At 39.0% G+C, this 21,642-nt stretch overlaps 1 protein-coding gene and 1 long non-coding RNA gene across 12 annotated transcripts in view; one reads left to right on the top strand and one right to left on the bottom strand.

Moving 5' to 3' along the window:
- LOC104142229 (uncharacterized) overlaps window positions 1-16,284 on the bottom strand; it is a 28,025-nt gene extending 11,741 nt beyond the window's left edge. For 5 of the 11 annotated variants that reach the window (XR_011137710.1, XR_011137704.1, XR_011137705.1 and 2 more), the window contains exons 1-5: window positions 16,179-16,251; window positions 15,094-15,339; window positions 14,870-14,998; window positions 13,562-13,648; window positions 4,943-5,051 (exon numbers count right to left, since the gene is read on the bottom strand). This is a non-coding gene — a long non-coding RNA (uncharacterized lncRNA). The other 6 variants (XR_011137706.1, XR_693674.2, XR_693673.2 and 3 more) reach the window with 6 other exon arrangements.
- The window catches only part of PTAR1 (protein prenyltransferase alpha subunit repeat containing 1), a 40,691-nt gene continuing 35,098 nt past the window's right edge, over window positions 16,050-21,642 (top strand). The window contains exon 1 of the mRNA XM_068927166.1: window positions 16,050-16,437. Within this exon, the coding sequence (XP_068783267.1) occupies window positions 16,064-16,437 (374 nt within the window). The 5' untranslated portion in view covers window positions 16,050-16,063. The remainder of the gene's footprint in view (window positions 16,438-21,642) is intronic.

Below are 21,642 nucleotides of genomic sequence, written 5' to 3'. Positions count from 1 at the left end.
TCACCTTTCAGACTGAAAACTCCTAAATCACTCATTTGGCTATATATGCATATATTCTAAGTAACAGCTTAATAGTACCTTAAATAGCTTTACAGTACCTACGTCACTGATACCACAAAGTTACACTCCTGTGTAAAAATGTTCTCATGTGGTTAGGTTGCAATCACGCATGCAGGCAAGTGCCTCTGCTCTCCAGAGCGGGCTTCACCTTGCTAAGTTAAAATGTTTAGAGTGACATTTTTGGATCTGGGGATAGAGCAAAATGTTAAAGAATAATCCTAAAGTATCACTAATTACTCTCCATGATTGTAGATGCATGTAGTTCTTCCATCAAGTTTAAAAGATACAGCACATAAAATGCCCCCAAATAAGTTAGAAATTCTAGATTTCCTACCAAGAGTTAAACAGCCATCACCATTAGCATTCTCTATTTCAAAGTCTGTTCTTTATTTCAAGGTCATGACAGTGCTTTCAAATTTACAGTCAGCAACTTTTTTTTAATTATATCTACATTTCTATATAGTAGTAGTAGTTCTGCTAATCCACATATTTAGGCTAGCACAAATCTTTGTCAAGATGGGTATGTTCTGCAACCAACAGATTTGAACACTGAATATGCCATGCAAATAGCACAGTGACAACTATTTACCTAAACGGGATATATTGTTTCAAGGCAAAGAAGAAAAATAGAAGTTACCTTGATCAGTAAAATTCAGAATAAGACCATCTCAGGCAGCTAAAAGTGGAATATATCCTCAGCAAAACACATTCTTTAACAAATGTGGTACTACTTTCCTATATTTCACTTATGCTTTCGTAACATAGACACCTGAGAGAACAGTTAACACTCCTTTTGCTGCCTTTTTCCAGTCTTGGAAGTGAAACTCATACATACTGACAACAAAGAGCAAATCAAGAAGCAGTTCTGAATTACACTAAGTAGAACTTGGATAGAATCTTTCCAAACTTTTTTTCTCCACTAGGCATCTGCCACCATATAGATATGAAATTCTTCCTTTTAAAGAAGAAAAACAGAAGTCATGAACATTTTAAAATGAGTTGGATGATGTCTTCAGAAAACAGCTCACGTGTGTGTTGCAGGCAGCTTCATCTCCCTAAAAGACAATCTGTCAATTACCTGAAAAACAATCACCATTAGAAAGTGTTTAGACCTACTCTATTCTATATGAAGAAACGTTTAAATACTAACCAATTAATGACAGACATCTGATCTGATAGATCTTGTAAATCTAAACAGATTTACAAGAATGTGTAAAAACAAAAAAGTGTATGTATTCTTCCATTGAGGGAGGTGTTTGCTGAAAGACTTACAAAATAACATGCACTGATCATAAAATGTTGCTTCTTCTGCCATAGCTAAAAATGGTATTTCAAATACTATCTTCATCATAGCTTCATCCATTAGTAAATGAGATTTCAAAGATATTTGGTGCAGATAAATATGCAATAAATGATTTCAGTATGGGGAAGGCTTAGGTTTTTTCCTGTTTTTTTTTTCTTTTTGAAGTTCAGACTCTAACACCCTCCTGTATTATAAGCCAATATGTAATACTCTAGAGAAATTTTTATTAAGAAGAGTGTATTATAATCACAGCACTCCGTTGGCACAATTACATAAGGACAATCCTGCCATGTACCACCAAAAATTCAAGCCAACGCATGTTAGAGCTAGGTCTCTTTAGACATTAACAATAAAGTATTAGTGCACCCCCTTGTGTCTGAGGATTCCTCCACAACATCTTAAAATCTAGTGTTCCGTATGTTTTAAAGTGATTCTCTCGTAACCATTCTTATCGTATAGCAAATCATTTTTCCAGAAGCCACAGTTGAATTCAGAATTTTATAGTAAAACATGTGAAGTGCAAGTATTTACCATAAAAATCTTCTCATTTTTCACTTTTTTCTTCAAACTATGAAAATAACATTTAGTACTCTCACTACGAGGTCTAAGATTAGAGTGACTGCTTGGGAAACTAAGTACAGAGAAGAAGTGACTCTGAAAGCCCCATAATATAGTTAAGAACAAGTTCAAAAGAGTTTGAAAAATGGGTTTAAGATCTAAATTAAATCATTTTTCTACAGTTGTAGTAAGAAACATTCCTGCTAGAACATAGGTACCTGGTTTGTTCTTCTTCACATTTAGAATGGCAGCACACTACTGCAATTTAATGAAGAAGGAATGTAATGCACAGGAAAAGCTACACATCAGAAATTTACGTGCTATCTTTGTTGGCACTGGACTTCAGCAATATTTAATCTCTCCCTTCTGCAAAGAATGTCAAATAATCTTTCTGCAAGCCAGATGACTTGACATGAAGTGGGGCCTTGTCTCAATACCCGAGAAGTAAAATCAAAAAAATTCTGCCAGTGTCTCCACTACCGAGGACAAAAAAGAAAAAGCTCCTTATGTTTTATCATCACTCACACATTCAAGCATTTTCTCTTAGCACATAGTAGCAGTAAAATGTTTGATATGAAGTTTTACAGTGAAGTACATCACTATATTAATTTAATCAATGGATATTAAATATTTCAGATGGATGAATTTAAATAAGACTAACATAACTCCATAATCCTGTGATTTAATTCACAGAATCACAGAATGGTTTAGGTTGGAAGGGACCTCTGGAGATCATCTAGCCCAACCCCCCTGCTCAAGCAGGGTCCTCTAGAGCATATTTCCCAGGATCACATCCAGACGGGTTTTGAATATCTCCAGCGAAGGAGACTCCACTACCTCTCTGGGCAGCCTGTGCCAGTGCTCTGTCACCCTCACAGTCAAGAAGTTTTTTCTCAGCTTCAGATGGAACTTCCTGTGGTTCAGTTTCTGCCCATTGCCTCTTGTCCTGTTGCTGTGCACCACGGAGAAGAGACTGGCCTCATCCTCTTGACATCCCCCCTTCAGATACTTGTACACGTTGATGAGATCCCCTCTCAATCTTCTCTTCTCCAGGCTGAACAGGCCCAGCTCTTGCAGTCTTTCTTCATAGGAGAGGTGCTCCAGCCCTCTAATCATCTTGGTAGCCCTCCGCTGGACTCTCTCCAGGAGTGCCATGTCTCTCTTGTACTGGGCAGCCCAGAATTGGACACAGGACTCCAGATGTGGCCTCAGCAGGGCTGAGTAGAAGGGCAGGATCACCTCCCTTGCCTATGTTGAACTTCAGGAGGTTCCTCTCATCCCAGCTCTCCAGCCTGTCCAGGTCCCTCGGAATGGCAGCACAGCCCCCTGGTGTGTCAGACACTCCTCCCAGCTTCGTATCATCAGCAAACTTGCTGAGGGTGCACTCTGTCCCTTCCTCCAGGTCATTGATGAATGCATTGAACAAGACTGGACCCAGCACTGACCCCTGGGGGACACCGCTAGCTACAGGCCTCCCAACTAGACTCTGTGCCACTGACCACAACCCTCCGAGCTCTGCCATCCAGCCAGTTCTCAATCCACCTCACCGTCCACTTATCCAACCCACACTTCCTGAGTTTACCTACGAGGATGTGATGGGAGACAGTGTCAAAAGCTTTGCTCAATGCTAGTTTTCAGCAAAGAATGACAGCACTGCTCTACCAGTAGAAAGCGATTTTAAGCTTGTATTGTCTAATACTGTAAGTAATTTATATTTACAGTATTATAAAGTGTGAAATCTTTTCACTTCAAGTAGGAGTGGTTGTGTTTTATGGCCACGTTACAGAGCTGTAAAGCAATATGGAATCTCGCACCTCAGAAAGCCTTTGCACCTATTGTAGACTTAGCAATATCCTTCATACTTACTATACAACTATTTTCTGTGACAACTATAAAGCAGATATAAGCCAAATCAAATGTATTAAGTCATATTACTGCAAAATAAGAGATAGGCCAAGCCCTATTCACACATGTAGCTGAATTTAAGTTTTCACCCCCGGGCATAAAGGAGTTGGGTTTCTGAAAATAAGTTGGAAGAAAGGTTACAAAATCTCCCACACCAGTCATGTAAAACTGTAATCTGTTCTCCCTGATTCTATGCCAGAGTGCTTTTCAGATTTGTTTCTTTCAGAAAACACTTCAGAGATTGTCCAAGCCTGACATTTCTCATGTTAGTATATTTCAGATATAAGAATGTTTCTAGTAAATAGAAACATCATGGCATAATATAACTCCACAGCCAACTGAATAAAGAAGCATAGCTAGACTATTTAAAGATGTCTAACAAGAAGTGTAAAATGCATAGCTGATTATATAGCATCAAAACATATTTTACTTTAGACTTAGTCTGCTGGAGTAGTTTGGTTTCATTATTAAAAGGCTAATAGAACAACTGTATCAACTTTTGTGCCTTAATTCACTAAGCTTAAGAGATCCACAGAGTAATTCAAACCACCGCCCTCTCAAAAAAAAAAAAAGAAAAGAAAAGGAAAGACTAGTAAACAGCCGTTGCCTTGGAAACTGCAGCAAGGTCAATGACAGGTTTTTGGAGAAAGATTCCTATACAATAATCCTTGTTTAATAAAGTGTTTCGCACAATTGAATGTACCTTTCTCCACACTATATCATCTGAGCAGACAGGTCTGCTTAGTCTGCACAGACTGATGTAGACCTATTGCTCACTTTGCCCTACTGACATGTGTGTGCCAGCAGATTAGACCCATAGAATACACAGCAGCGTCTGCTATATTTGAGAAACCTTGTTTGTTTTCCTGTCTGTACACATCACATGACTATTCACAGATCTAATATATTTTTAGCCTTTTACATAAAAGAAGAAAAACTACTTAGTTTAGTGAAAGTAAATATACATTTAACCTTCTCAATGGAAACTGCACATTTAGATATTATCTTTGCTGAATAAACTGAAGCTAAGGGCCATGACGATGTACGTTTAATTAATCAAAGTTACACGCAGGCACTGAACCTTTAACAAAGGAGAAGGAACAATCAATTGCTTACCCCATCTGTATTTCCATGTAGCAAACTAGCAGACCAGCATAAGTTCCTTGAGCCCAAAGGAATCTCATTTATATCCTCGACCCTGGGATCAGTCTCCTGGTATTGGTGCCTTAAAAAAAGAAACAAAAAAACAGAACTCTCAGTTGTAGGAAGACAGAACAAACCACCCTCTACTTTCAGAATCAATATTAGAAATTAATCCTTCTTTTGAAACTATTGCACTATGCCTTCTTCTTCCAGTTTAGATGAGGCTTGCAGCTGCATCTCATTGCATTTTAGAGATGAAGAATAAGATTCATGCCTCCCCTCCAGAGAAAACAAACAAAACCATTTAGTAACTATAGTAAACAAGATTTAGGACACTAACGAACAAAAAAAAAAGTCAAGAAGGTGAAGTCTATTTCTTCAGATATAGGCTGATATAGCATATTGCTAGAACTATCAAAAGTTCTTTTTTATTTATGTTAATGCATACCTAGAAGAAATCCTCTCCAACAATATCCCTTAAACATTTTCCAGATTGATGATTACCATTTCCCAGTCACCACCTCAAAGCTACTTCATCTTCTTAAGAAGAGATATTTTGAATATAAGTCATCAATAGCACTACAAAAGCATAACTGAAAAAGATGCAAATTGCAACAGCAGCCGCAGAGAAAAAAATCAAATGCAAATTCCAAGAATCTCTCCTTTTTCTTCCCAGCCTGTAAAAGATGATCCAGACATCATCCAATTATATTAATTCCATGGGTATTTTGCCACTAACTTAATTAAAACCATAATTTAGTATGAAGGAGCAAACAAGTCCCTGATTTAAAGCAAATTTCAGTCTAGGTGTCATTTACTTATTTCCAGAAATCCATGTTAACATCTGTATAAAGCAACATGGTATTTTGAGCTGCAAGTACCAAGACTGAGCGTTGCAGGATCTGAAGGCTTTAGACGTAACAGCTCAATAGCCCTCTGCTTATATGTGTTTTTAAATTATCTAGGGTGATGGAATTAACTGAAGCTTGCATTCTTCACCCTAAAAGAAAACAGTTTTATTTGATCAGGTGAATATATTTTGAAAAGCTAAGAGGGGAAACCTTAGCAAAGGGTGGAGAAAACCTAAAAAAAACCCCAACAAAACAAAAACAAACAAATCTGAAATAAGCTTAATTTGTGGTCGCTGAAAAGTATGTTTCTGAACCACAAGTATTTAGCTTGAGAGAATAAAGTTTTCTTCCACTATTGGCATTTTATCTGAACTGCATTCTCAGACTTCTGAGAGCTGCTGATTCACAAGTTTAAGCTTTAATATTAAAAAAGATCTTTTACTCAAAACAGGACAGATGGTCCATACATACCTCTCCATCTGTTTGGTAATTGCTTAAACTGGAGCTCTACTTTTCATTTTAGAATTGGAGCTGTTTGGGGCATTTTACTAAAACAATTCAAGAAGCCAAATTGAATCGAATGAATGATTATTCCTCTGTTTTCAGCACTTTAAGACCACATCCGGAGTACTGTGTCCAGTTTTGGGTACCCAAAAGGTTTAGGTAACTCAGCTTGGTCCTTACTGTCCATAGCAACAACTCCAGCTCCACAGAATAGTGAGGCAGAACGGCTGAAGAATTTCAGGGAACTGTTTATATATGCATCATGGCTAAACTTTAACTGCTGAAGGAGGGTACTGGTTCACAAACAGTATTTCTAAGATAAAAATAGCACCACAGCTTCTGGACTAACACTCCACAGACAATAAGTGCCCCAAAATCCCAGCTTCGTCACCATGACCTTAGTGAATGCACCAATGCAACCACCTTGCCATGTTTCAAGTGACAGACCTGTAGTTGGTGTTCTTTCTTTCTTTTTAAAGTATGTCAGCACAAAAAGAGAAGAGAAACTGACAGTTATATTACAAATTAGGACACTTGGAACAACTTTAGTCTTTAGTCACAATCTTATACCTCTAAAGCATAAATTTGCATTGTTTTGTTTTACTGCTCATCCTTTTCACATCTCTGTGCTTTATACTGGAACAAATAATTAAGCACATCCTCACAGAATTTTCTTTTCCTTAAAGTCAAAAAACAGACATCACTGTTTTCAGCATATGTAGCCATTGTGCATGAACAAGGCTTTCTGGAAAAGCAGAACTCCATCAGCATCAATTGAGCAGAAATCACTGAAATCTACAGGAGATTTTTCAATTTAAAAATACAGAACTTCACTTCTTGTTAGTCACAGGGCTCCCTAGCTAACACTAAGAGCACACCAACATTAAAATAAGGATAGGAATAGAAAAGCATTGGAGAAATATACATATAGAGTTAGTGCATTAATATTAGTAATATTATATATTATAATATATAGGATTGTGATCAGCTGCTCAGAGTCCAGTGGGAGGCCTGTAGCTCGCGGTGTCCCCCAGGGGTCAGTGCTGGGCCCAGTCTTGTTCAGTGCATTCATCGGTGACCTGGAGGAAGGCACAGAGTGCGCCCTCAGCAAGTTGGCTGATGACACTAAACTGGGAGGAGTGGCTGACACACCAGGGGGCTGTGCTGCCATTCCGAGGGACGTGGACAGGCTGGAGAGCTGGGCGCAGAGGAGCCTCATGGAGTTCAGCAAAGGCAAGGGCAGGGTCCTGCACCTAGGGAGGAATAACCCCGTGCAGCAGTCGAGGCTGGGGGGGGGGGGGGAGAGGGGGGCGTTGACCTGCTGGAAAGCAGCTCTGCAGAAAAGGAGGACCCTACTTGAGCAGGGGGGTTGGACTAGATGATCTCCAGAGGTCCCTTCCAACCTCAACCATTCCGTGATTCTGCAGCTTCTACTTAAATGCATCTTGCACTGCCATAGGGGAAAAAATAGAGAGAAAGAGAGAGAGAGAGGGGGGGGGGAGGGAGGGGGGGAGGGAGGGAGGGAGAGATCTAGTTCCTGATTTATTTGTTAAATATCTCTAGATATATATATTTTTTAATTTCAGCTAAAAATCACTTTGATTTTAAGTGTAACAGAATATGTAATACAGAAACTGAAAGCTAAATTGTAGCCTTCATAGTCTCACTGCTTTAAATAGTAGGTCTCTAACTCCCACTGCAACTGATAAGACTTAGCCATATTATAAGATCACTTAATCTAAATACTGTCTCTTGTTATCATAACTGTTAGGCAAAAACAAACAAACACACAAAAACCACCCCACTTTCTTTCTTGCCTTTGTTCCAAAGTGATAGCAGGCAGAAAAAGTAGTGGAAAAAAAAACTACTTTCCCCTTAAAATTGCAAGACTAAATCTACAATTGCATTCTAGAAAGACATCTGGAACAGAATCCCACCACTTTTTATGAAACAGCAACTATTCAGACCTAAGTGGCACTTTAAATTACATGGGCATGCTCTAACTGTGTTAATTAACATCTAGTTTGCCACACTTAAACTGCTAAAAGAGTATTTTTAAGCTGGTGCTCAGTTTCAGCATATCTATCAAGTTTTACGGATAACTGAAGTCAGCTACCCAATTATCCTTCTTTACAATTGTAAAGAAGTCTTCAATTGATGCTTATATTCTTTAATTCTGAGCTTTTAGTAAAAAAAAAGTTAACACCTAAAAGAGAAAATAACATGCTATATACCAATAAGATTTCAAACAACTTTTGTTACTATTTCTTCCTCAAAATCGGTTATTTTTTCTTTCTATTAAAATGCAACTTAAAGGCTGGATAGAACATTAGCAGCAGCACTAAAGTTGCACATTCTTACTTCTGTCTTTCCCAATACAGCAAAAAGGTGCCTTAGACAGCAAGACAGTAGTAGCAATTACTGGATTGGTAATGGCCAATTCTTTATGACTTTATAATTAACAGCTGCAATAGTAGCTTACTATTCACTTTGTTTAATGTAACGAGACATTTTTACAGAAAATTTTTGATGCTAGACAAAGTTAAACCTTTATTAAATGAAAATTTATTTTCTCCTACCTAAAGATAAATTAAAAGCCTTTTTATGATATGTAAATATCTATAAATTTATACAGATTTTCCAAAGTGTCTAAAAGCTCTGTCAACAGACATCTTTGGAGAGCTATTATGGATTCCATTTAATTCAACAACACACATGTAAAGTTCTAAACTGATAAACTGTGTTGTCACAAACTCCAGACCTTTAAGTTATGGGCATTTACAAATCTATCAGTATCTGCCTCTATTAAAAAATAACAAACACCTTACATATAACAGTGTTTGTACCAAATTTTATAATAATGGTAAGGTCACACTACTGAAGTACATCACAGAATCCAATTAACATTTTAAAATAAAAAAGAAAATGAAACCTACTAGGAATTTAAAACGTAATTATTAAATAGTAAGATAAATGGACCTAAACAAAATCTTTAATTCAGTGACATTTCATTTAAAATAAATGCAAAAGTTTATAGGCTTAGTTTATAGCACATAATGAGAAATAAATTATCACACATAAAGAATGTGCATATTACTTTTATCAAAAAAGTATATTTAAATATAAGAAACATTCCTCAAAATTAAATAGTAATATACTGTCTGTATTATGCATGTTACACACAAATACAAAAGTAGATTAGCAAACAAATTAAAATGCCAGTATTTCCAATTTCTTTTCTTTTGTTTATTGATACCTTCTCCCCCCTGGCACCCAGAGTAAGTCTTAAACAACTATATCCTCCTACAGAGCCAAGCACTATTGTTAGCAATTGCGACAGGCTTAAGTCTGGAGGCATTAAATGATGGAATGGATGAATTAGCACACATTATTTTGCATTCTTGAAGCATTCTGCTCCACTTTGACCTCCTTCTATGTTTCCAAACAGCACTGAAATATTTCTTCCATTATGTCATCAATATAAACACTGCTCTTCTTCTTTCTTAGGTACTCAAGTCCCTTTTGCATATCCCCTACGATATATTCTACGATATCAGTAAGTTGAAGCAGGAAGAAAATTTTGTCCAATAAGGAGATCTGTTTATTCAGTCTAATAAAAATTACATACTAGTTCACTGTAAAAAGTAATTTTTTTGCACTTTGTTTTTTCAGTCCTTATCTGGCAGTTCATTACACGCACATTGACATCAGTAAGGAATTTGTTCCTTTCTTATACACATACAATGGAATCTAGGTACCTGATTAAGGTATACAATTTAAATACATTTTATGATGCTATTAAAATAACAGTAGCAATTTAATATTCAGTCCTTTTAAAAAACATGCATGATATTATACACAGAATATATATTGTCAGTTAACTGCATTATTATAAGTAACTATTCTTGCTCCTTAAAAGTACATTAATACAGCACTTTGAGAACAGACCTCTGCATTGTAATGACTGATTTTCACATGTACCCAATACTAGAGCTAAAAAACACACACAAAAGTTAGACTTTTAATCCCTAAAGAAATTCTAGCAAGATTAATGTCATTTTAAAGGTGTCCTTTTTAGGTCTAGTTCACTAAAACCTCTTGATAGAATTCAAACTTCATACATAGCTGGAAATATGTCATTAAATTTGTCACTTTAAATTTATACAAATCTGTACAATGAACGAATCACATAGGAAAAAGTGAGAAGCCAGTAAGCCTTAAAATGCATGCAATCCCCTACACAGAGCTGGCTTATTCCTTTTTTGGAAAGGCAGGTGGGCATAACTCAAAGGAGTTCTTGGGTATACTAAACATATCTTTCAAAGCTATCAAAAGCTATTGAAAAAAAGTGCTATTGAAAAGCTATTCAAAAAACATCAGGTATTTCAGCTAAATATATCTGCAGTGCCCACCTAGAGTTAATCCACTCCTCATATTTGTATTTTTGCTTATTTGACATCCAGAACGCATCTGCTTGCTTCTGCATTAAAATGGTGTCTGGGCAGTCTGTATAGCGAATCAAAGCCTGAAACAGCACAGTATTTGCTAATTAAAGCATTCTAATTTTCAACCTCTAACAGAAAAACCTGCGCAGTCACATGCACATTCACATGCAAAATCTTTAAGACCTCTTTGTTTTTCAGTCTGTTCCAACAATACTTTTAATAGAAGTTAGAAAATGTAATGACATTTCATTCTCATTTCATTATTTTTATCTAGCAAATCCTGACTGTTAATTCACCTCTTAATCAAATCTGAAACTAAAGCACGCAAGTAAGCATTACAACCTATTATATACCAGCACCACCATCTCTTTTTGGAAAAACAATGCTCTTGTGGAATTCAGCGGACGTATGTGTGGAAGCCACTTTACTTGTGAAAGCAAATGTGAACTCTACGATATTAAGACCCAGCTCTTCAACTGCTGTGGACAGAAACAGGAGTTACATTCCAGGTTGCGAGGGAAGAACCTGACCGCTAGCGTAAGCTACAAGCTAGCTAACGCAACAGAACCAGATAAATATTCTTTCCACATACATTACATAAAAGGTAATCACAGTTTTTATGCCTCAGACACTGCAAATAAACTTCTTTTCTAAAGTGAAATCTAAAAATACTTTAAAATATGTAAAAAACGCACTAGATTTTTAGAAATCCATCACTTGAAGTAGAATTTGCAACTGCCAACATTGTACTGCAAACTGAGTGTAATTCCTATGACTTTGTAACATTTGGTTAAGAAGTTAAAATAGGTTAAATTTTCAAAAAAGTTAATTACTTTTCAGTGTAGAGATTTGAGGATGCGCGTAAGTAACCACTTCTTTGACCATTAGCTGTTCATCTACCAATTTTTGTAATGTTCTCCAGAAAGCTTCTTTCTCCGTAAAAACAGAGTTCAGCTGTGTGTTACGTTTATCAACTATTTCAATAGCTAGTATCTGTTTTGTTTCCAGTTCCATGAATGAGTATACACAGTACTGTGCAGAGTGACCTGGTCCATCCGTACGACAACCTCCTGCATGGTTAGGAAAAAAAACAACTCCACTCCATTATTCTTGGAGTAAGGTGAAATCAAGGTAATCAATTTTGCTAAGAAGGACTGTATTGTTGGAACAATAAGATGCTGCTGCATTCTGAAGAAGCTATTTACACTTAAGAACATCAGCTTCATAAAGTTTGCCATTTGAGAGATTTTTCCAAAATTGTTTCCTGAGTTTTACTGCAGCAGATGCAAGATCACTTGCATATGCATCTCCTTTTATCAAAGGCTAGGGAGACTACTCAAATGACAGATCCTGCACCACATTTCTGGATCTATTTGAAGATTAAAAAAAAAAAAAGTACAGAGGAAAAGAAAGAAAAAAGTGAGACCACACGCTTACTGTTTGGTGTACTAACGAACAGTAAAACTAACAAGATTCAGAAACATATAAAAATGTTAAGGGATGTTTTCAATTAAAAGTAATGCCACACACTGAAAACTAACTATACTGCCCGTGCTACTATTAAATTCTTAGAAAATTAAGTAATTCTAGGAATCCAAGAAAACTCATCCCTGTTTGACATGTCTTCACTGTTTGAAGTTTTCTCAATTGGGATGGGGAAATTTAATTAAAAATAGATTCTTTTGGCCATTTTTACTTCCATGTTTTGGATCGGTAGGTCTGAGTTTCAGAAGTTGAAAGGGAAATAACTGTTTTAAACTTTGAAAAGTGTGTTAATCTTTGTAAACTTGATTTTACAAGTACCAGTTTAAGCAGGGCCTGAAATATACCGTGTCTATCCACTGATATGTCACTTGAAAATACAGATACACAAAAATGTATGTTAAACCAGGAGAATCTACCATACAGACAGGTACACCTCAGGGTAATCTCTGATCAAGTAACAATCACACTGGATTAACCAGATTATTTAGTCAGTAAATATGAAATAAGCAAATACGTATGTATATTTGATGCTCTCCATATAACCACATCTTATTAAATATAAACATTTGAATTTCAGCTCCGAGTGTGCACGTAGGTAGTTGAGTTTTTGGTGTTGAATTGACCTCAGCAGGTTTGTCTGCGAGTGTAAGACACTTGGGAAGAGCCTCATTTAAACTTTGCAAGGTGTAGGGTTGATTGTTTGCATCAAATACAGTCACTTACAATTCATGGAGAAATTATCAGAGCAACATAAGACAAATATATTAACAAGGAATACCAGTCACCCAAATCGAATGCACACAGGAGGAGATAGGCGGTGTAGAAACTTCATCAGCAGAAAACAAACATTTGGCAATAACTTTTTTTGGCTAGCTGGAGAAGGCAGCGATCATAGACAATACGTGTTTTTTCATGAGCTGCATCCTGGGCGTCCTCCAAAGTCATACTGAGAGATGTTTCCTGAGAGCTTTCTATAAAGCCATCCTGTGACCCATCCTCACATTCATCTGTAATAGCCAATACATCCTCTGCTATCAACACATTTCTCAAGTATTTAACTGAAGAAAAACTGAACAAACAGATAAAAACAAAGTTCAGTAAGCAATTTAAACCTAAAATATTTATATCCTAAGAAAATTAGGCTTTTGGGATACTTTAAACTTACCCCTTAGACCAAAACTAACAGATTTATGATTTTAAACATATATGTAAATAAGTTATTAGAAATTCTGTATTATGGAAATTACAGTCTCCAATAGACTATAATTTCAAATACGTCTAACAGCCTCTGTAGCATACCAGATTACCTTTTAGAAAGATCATATTCTTTATCAATGATAAACTCTTCCTCTGAATTCCCTGTAGGCTCTTCCTTTAAGTCTTCACAAGGTAACCTGGTAAATAAATTCAGCAAAAAGACGAATCATTTAATGCGGTGTTTCCATACACATAAATAACATCTCTAAGAATCTTCAGCAGCAATCAACCAAGGAATCAAAACGCTATGAAGATGAGGGATTAACAGAAACGTATCAAGACAGAGGAGTCAAAAAACAAAATAGTACTATAATTGCTACGGAAAAACCTTAGGTCTTTGCTATTTATACAATAAACTCACACAAGTTTTGACACTCTTTCAGCTCTGTATCTTGCATAGTCTGCGAACTGCTGAAGCTGGTATCTAAAGACCTAGTCTTGAACGCTGTTAAAGACCAATGGATCAGGCAGCACATAAAGCAACTATAACCTTGTTAACTGAAACTAGTATTATTTAGAAGGTCATTACAATTTCTCATGTCAATTTAGTTTTCTAACTGTAGTTCAACATAGTGAACCTTAAAATAATCCTGTAGAAGCCCAGATTTGTGAAACACTACAATTTTTAATATAACAAGCACTTTCTGAGTGCCAAATGACTTTACAAGTCCTTGTCTTCTCCTCATGTATATAAAATAATAAAAAAAAAGTTAATGAGCCGAAGCCCAAACCAGAAGAATTAAAGCATCATCTTCTCAAAAACGCACCAAACAGACTAATTGTTAAACACTTAGATGATGATATCTTAGACCAATCTGATGCCATTATGTTCTTATTTTTCTGGGCATGTACTGGAAGAAAGAACTGCTTCAACCGAACATTTATGTAGTAGCACAGTAAATTCCTCAGAATCCCAAAGAAATTTTGGCAAGTATGCTGCACTGGAGGCAACTGGAGCTGCAAGCATAATGGCATTCTGGGTATCCTTAAATTGCAAAGGAATGTAGTTGTTCTGAACATTGCAATTACAACGGCTTGCCATCTGGCCGAGATCCTGACTTAGATCTATTTGCATACCTCAGTCTTACAACAAAGGGTAATATAATGGAGAAAAAGAAAAAGAGATCACAGGAGGGGGAATCCAGGAAATCCTTGATTCTAGTCCTGGGATACATGCTCTATTTAACTTCAAGTCAGGAGCAAATACGACCTTAAACTTGCATTCATAATAAATCAAAACAAAGCATACATGTGGAAAAATTCTGCAGTAGAGTAGACTTAAACAGAAATCCATCAACACCTAAAATTATTATATTTCAGGGACTATATTGAAAGCAACATAAAAATCAAAAAGTTACCTTTCAGCCGTTGCTGCTGAAGAGGTCTCTGGCACATCCTGTTCAGCTTTTAACTCTGAGCTTCCATCAGCTTCTTGCTACAGTTGTAATTCCTTGCACACATTATCTTGGTGTTCATAGCTGTCATATCTAAAAATATATGACAAAAATGAACTATCAAAAAGACAAGAATCATCGTGTATTTCATACACGATGCTTTAGATAAAGATATTTAGTTTACTTACAAATCCAGCAAAAGCTTGGCAACTTCAGCATGTGAGAACACATTAAGTGTTTCTCTAAGGGACATCCATCTTCCTGTTTGTTCTCTTACACGTGTCCTTGACTGAGCCCTTTTTCTCTCCAGATTCTTTCTTCTCCTCCTTTTCTCTGAAGGGGAATATATAGTGGGTCTGCCAGACCTTCTTGGTGGTGGAGACGGTGATGAAGCAGATGATGATGGCATTGCAAGCTTTCAAATGAGAGACAACCTAATTAAGCAGAGTTAAAGCTTTGTAAAACAACATGTTTTGGAATAATACGTTATCTTTTACATGTCAATCAAATATGGTAGAATTACAGTATTCAGAATTAGAATCTGTTCTCCACATTCCGCCTGCAGATAAGAGTACCTATCTCTTTTTGAAGTCAGGGGAAGATACATATGCATGTTTATCTTTTAAAGCTTGGTGCCTCAATGTCTGTTGTGAATGTTATAATAAAAGTATAAATTGCTCGTTTCATATGTAAAGTACCTATTGTCGTTCCTTTTTCTGGTTTATATGTCAAACAAAGGAAAAGGAAAAAGAAGTGTAATTTGAGTGCAGCTAAAAAGGGGAAAGGGTGTCAGCATACAGTTAGATATAATCTAGTTGCACCTGCTTAAGGAGTTATCACGTCACTGCTGCCGTAGCACTCCTGAACAGCACAATGCCACCTTGCAAAACTTTGGCAGCAGAGACAAAAACCCTCCCGGGGAGTCCAGCAGTAGCTGAAAAAGAGGACGTGGGAGCAGAAGGTTTAACAACGGTGGCTACACACAGCCCTACCCACCACACTTGGCCACGGGCAGCTCCATCCTCATCCTGCCTCTCTCCTCAGCAGAGCTCAGCTACCTGCGGCCTTCTTCAGCGCCGCCCCAGAAGCTCCACAGCGGCGCGGGCTACGCGGTGCCTGCGAGGCGCATTAGTAAAAACGGGGGGCGCAGGAAACTGAATGACACCGTCACGCATTTTAGAGGATATTACGCAAGAGGCCCAAAACGCTTTGGGTGCTGCACAGCGCGAGAGGGAAACCCAAAGAAAACGCGGGAGAGCCGCGTTTCGCTCACAGAATGAAGGCCGCCGGCCGGGCAACGCTGCTCCCGCTGCTGCCGGTCCTTGCCCCGCGGCGGCGGCCGCCGACCCGGAAGCGCTCCGCTCCGCTCCGCTCCTCTCCGCTCTGCCCCGCCCCGCCCCGCTCGGCGGCGGCGCGGCACGGGCGGCGGCGGCGGCGGCGCGGAAGATGGCCGAGTCCCCCGAGGAGGTGGCGGTGCTGGTGCAGCGGGTGGTGAAGGACATCCGCAACGCCTTCAAGCGCAACCCCCACATGTGAGTGCGGGGGGCCGGGCCGGGCCGCCCCGCGCGCTGCGGGAGCGCTGCAGCCCGCCGCGGGGCCGCCGAGCCGAGCCGAGCCGAGCCGAGCCGAACCTCGGCCCCGGCGGCCGCCTCGGCCCCGCTGTCCCCCCGGGAGCGGGCGAGGCTCTCACTTGCCGTGCTCTTCCCCGGGGCGGCCCGCGGCCGTTAGCGGCCTCCCGCGGCGGGGCGGGGCGGGGCCGCCCGGCCCGGCCCGGCCCGGCCCGGCCCGGCCCGGCCCGGCCCGGCCCGGCCCGGCCCGGCCCGGCCCTCCGCGCCGCGCGGCCGTTGAGGCGCCAACGGCCGCCGGGGCCCCGCTGCGGGCCGGGGAGCGGGGCCAAGGTCACTCCGTGGCGGGGGTCGGGGCCCTGCGCGGCAGGAGCTGGTCACGCTTTCTCTCCGACGAACGCGCTTCAGCCTGCGCCCTGATTTAAGGTGTATTGGCGGGGGCTGGGGTTAAATGAACGTTGCTTTTCATTTCCGTTGGCTTCCTTAACGCGTGTGCTTAAACAGGGCGAGCTGATAATAGCTCATGTGCTCTTCGCTGTCTTTATTTTTCTGGATAAAAGCAAACGCTTGATCTGAGATTTTATGTAACTCTTCGATGCTGGCATGATTGGTACTTCGTGCAAACCATAGCAGGGCTGGTGTTTCTAAAGAATTGCACTTGAAAGATCTGAAGTAGTTGCATCATCATACTGTAAAAATAAGATTCATAAATAAAACAGGAAAGTGAGTACTTACTGTTTTTAGTCATGGAAATCAGCAATGTCTTTAACACTTGCAAGAGATGAGTATCTTTTTTAAACACAAATCTTCAAATGAACTTTACTTAAATTTGAGGTCTAGCACTGCTAAATTCATAGTGCAGCTGAGAGTGGATTGATATTGTGTGTAGGTGAATGAAACGTGCAAGGTCCCCCTGAAGACAGTGGGAACCTGTGTATGTTTGTCACAGGATTACTAGTGATGGAAGCAAATCTCAGATCTCAAACCCACTGAATTGCATCTTTGTAGAAATAGTGCAGTTTCTTGAGTAATACCATCAAATTTGCTATATCTTTGTGCTCTGTCTCTTATGAAGATTCGGGTGCTTTCCACTGTGGCTTGTTTTGAAGGAGTCATACAAGATGACTGTGTAAATGGGAACTGTTAGTGCTGTCCTTTGAGAATCAGGTTTTTCTAGCAATCTGGGAGTCAGAAAGTCTGCATTTTATTTTCAGTTCTATTCCTGACAAGCTCTGAGTCCTTCGTTTACGTGCCTACCCTATTTCTTTGTTTGTTCCCATCACTTGTTATTTGAAGACATAAACTGTTTGGGGAAGTGACTTCCTAACTGTTCATATAGACTCCCTATTGGTTATGGCGAATGAGATAGCAGATAACAGATCGTAACTTCGTAATACAGGCACGGTATCTATGTGTTGGGCAAAACAGCTGCAGTCTCTGAGGTGGTGGCCTATTATCTGTTCTATAAAATGAAGTGCTGAGCTATTATTTAGGGATTTTTCCTGGTCCTTTTTAATTAAACACTTTGCATAAAGGAGAGGACTAGAATGAATTTCCTTAAGTTTCTATAAATGTAGCTAGCAGCTTGGGTTGGTGGCCAGGTTTTAAAATATAGCATATGGAGGCTGTCAAAAAAGAACTGCATTTTGCCATGAAGTTTCGTTTTTAGGTTGTGAGGCATAAAGCCCTGTAAACAGCCAGAATTTGTGAATGAGTGTCCTGATTCTTTTTAGTTCCTACTCGATTGCAAAAACTGTTCACTGGTAGCAAATTTTGAATTTGTGTTTTTGAAGAATATGCTGCTGTTGCTGATTTCTTTCACAGACGCAATGTAGAAGATGAAAGTAGGTTGCAAGAGTTGTGTGCTGTGAAACTGATTCACTGTGTCATGCTTAGAGAGAGGAATTATGTGCTACTGTTAGTTTGTCACTCAGTTAGACAAAATAGGGGAATTCTGTCTGTTAGATTATTCAACTGAGGTTTTGAATTTGGATTATGCATGGCTGGAATACTCTGTAAAGCACATATACAGGCCCTCCACTATGAACGCCTCCTGGGCACTAGGTTGCGGCCCTGCTGGCCAGACATTTTCTTGCACCTGAGAGAGGTGTTCTCTTCCTGTTGTTGACCAAAGCAGTCATGATCAGTTGCAGTCCCTGACAGTTGCTACCCTCTTGAGTGGCTGGTTTGCACCATAGAACCAGGTTTGAGTTCTTCTGTGGGGCATGCACCTGACTCCACTGAAAACCGTGGCCTGCCAGGCGCATGATGTCCTATTCAGTTCTCTTACTTTTGTCCCCTCCTCTTGTCTCTGGTCGTAGCATTTATTGTCTCTTGTCTTTCGTTCTTTGTTTATTTGCCCCCTTTACATCTGAGGGAATGGACTTTTTCTTCTGGCAGGGTCACAGTTTTCTAGGGTTTAAAATGGATGTAGTCTTTTGTCATCACTAAAAAGCAAGTAAATACGATTTTAGGCTAAATAGAATATTAGGTTGTTGTTTCTCATTTTTTGCTTGCATTTAAATTTGGAGCAAGGATTTGCATCTTTTTGAGGCAAGCCTACTTCTAATTAAACATACAATACACGGTTCATTTTGCCTTGTCTCACTGATAGCTCCATCTTCCTCAGAGGAATAGTATAGTCAGCAAGCTAGCTTTCAATTTTGTAGGGTTGTGAAATTTTTTGCGAGATGTTTTTACCCCGTCCTGCAAGCATAGATCTTGATAAAATCATTTACGAGAGCTGTTCCATTGAAACTAAGTGGATTGCCAGCAGTAAGCAGATCAATGCTTACTTGTGTTTCCAAGAGAACCACCTTTAGGAAATGGTGCCACAGTTCCAGAAATTACAGAATACCGTTACTGTCCCAGGAAACTGGGAATGTTTTCAATTGTAAAAGAAAAAACAGCATGTTGGGGGAGGGATTCTTGGTTTTGTTTTTAAACTTTACTTTTCTTTTGCTTATAAAGTCAAACAGAAATACAGACTGTTTGTCGTAAAGCATATGAATTTGGTGTACATAATTGGAAAGACATCTCTCAGATGATAGCCTGGCATTTGAGTACAAAACCAGGGGACACCATTTCTGATTTGCCAAAAATTATTAATGTCACCTTGGCTCACTTCACTTTTTCTGTCTCAATTGACCACATTCTTAATGTGGTAAAAATACCGCACTTCATTTTGTTAGATTTGAAACTGTGAATCAGCATGTCTCCTGGTAGAATTACAAATGTCTTTTCTACAGACTCAGAAAGAAAAATACTGTAATTACTTTCTTACGTTCTTACTGTAGCTGAATATGAAATTCTTCTTGCCAATTTACTTTTTCTGAGACTCTTTAGTAGTACTGGTTTGAAATGCATTGGTGCTTCTAAATATACCAATACTAAGTACAAATAATTTACATATAATACTTAGAGATAGGGCTCACCAATGCAGAAGTTTGTTATTATAGCAAAAGTTTGAGAGTTAAAGGAAGATGAGTATGACAGCAAACAACAGTAATCTTTTAAAGACAGAAGAACTAATAGCTAAAGCTTCTTAAGAAAAAAATAGTGGCAAAAAGTACTCTGGATTTCAGTAATATCTCCCTGTTTCCTTTGTGGAAGAGATTTTAGTTGTCTCACTAAGATAATTACTGATTATTACTTGCAAACTCATTTATTATATGGTGCACTATACAATAATGGAAAAAAAAGTTTCAGTGTTTGGATTTAGGCCCCTTCTACCTCTCCTCTCAAGTGTTTTAAGTTCATGAGGTGTGTAGTCTTGTCATAAGACTTACTTTACATTAAAAATATAAACCTCTCAAATGTCCATGCTCTAGATTGTCTTCCAGTATTAGAGGATTTTCAGAATTACGGGAATATTTAACTATGTAGCTCGAGTCATCTTTATCAGTAGAATAATATTTGAGCCGTGTCAATTGGTTATGCTTCAATCAAATGTTAACCATCTCTTGACCATTGGTTAATATCCTCTTGCTTATTTTTGGTGGGGGGAAGTAAGGCTATTTTAAAGGTCTTCTGGAAACAACAAACTGACTCCCTTAATGTTGGGATACCAGAAGTTGAAGACCCATCGTGATAACCACTAGGAATGCCTCCTTCCCTAACAACCTATAGTATTACGTTTTTTGTCAAAGAGGGAACTTATTGTGTCATCAGGATTCTAAAAATTTAAAGTAGTTTAAAGTTCGCCAGAGTTTAGTTGGAGTTGGCCATTAAATGACTAGGTCATCAGACTGGGGCTCTTGAAGCATATGCTGCAACAGCTTATCAGTATTGATTTGCCATGGCTGAGACTGCAACTGTGAACAAGGTCTGGATCGTGCAGCTCCAGGGTCTATGAACTCCGTGTTCTGGCACATCTTCCTCGATCTCAACACAGGTTGGCTCTGGGACTACTGCAGTCTTCATGACAAGCTGGTTCATCTAGGGATAGCCGTAGTTAAAATCTTCCTTTTAGTTGTGGCTGCCTCCAGGATGTATTTGAGGAACGTGAAGTAGAGTGGTATCTTGATCACTTGAAAATCTGCAGATAATTAATGCAGATTTTGGAACGTGATTGTGTTACCACTATTTTCCTAAAAGCAAGTAAAAACACCAAAACCGTTCTAAAACTCAAGAGGCAGTATCAGAAAACCGGGAAGAGAAATTAAACCTTATTTTCACAGTAGATGGTGCCTCGAGTAACAGAAAATACCAAAGAGCAGCTGTCAGTTATTATTTCCTTCAATATTATGTGAGCAGCTTGCATCTGTCACTTGACCTAAATGTAGGCATCTTCCATGCTGCAATAGGTTTGTGACTGGTCATGTGACAGGCTTGCACATCTTCTGTGACATGATCAGAGGCTTTTTGCACACAATTAAGCATGTTTCAGTCACATAATCGTACAAGCACCGACTGTGTGACTAGTGGTATCTGCATACCAAACCTGCTGCAGATACAGTTTTGGGTATGTGTTCAGGGAGAAGCTGCAGGTGCTCTCAAGCCTTGGCTATTAGGCTGAAAAAATGAACAACCTACCTCATTATTTGCACCTTAACGCAGGTCTGAGGGCCCTTCAGGAGCAGCCAGTTGAGAATAGGTGGTGGTTTGAATAAATTGTTTTGGTAAGCCATAAGTTAGGCACTCCACCTTTGGTAAGTCTATTCTTCCTCTGAT

This window comes from Struthio camelus, chromosome Z (genome assembly GCF_040807025.1).
Source record: "Struthio camelus isolate bStrCam1 chromosome Z, bStrCam1.hap1, whole genome shotgun sequence".
NCBI classification, from domain to species: domain Eukaryota; kingdom Metazoa; phylum Chordata; class Aves; order Struthioniformes; family Struthionidae; genus Struthio; species Struthio camelus.
The sequence above is the reverse complement of the archived record's forward strand: the minus strand, read 5'-3'. Positions and strand labels throughout refer to the sequence as shown.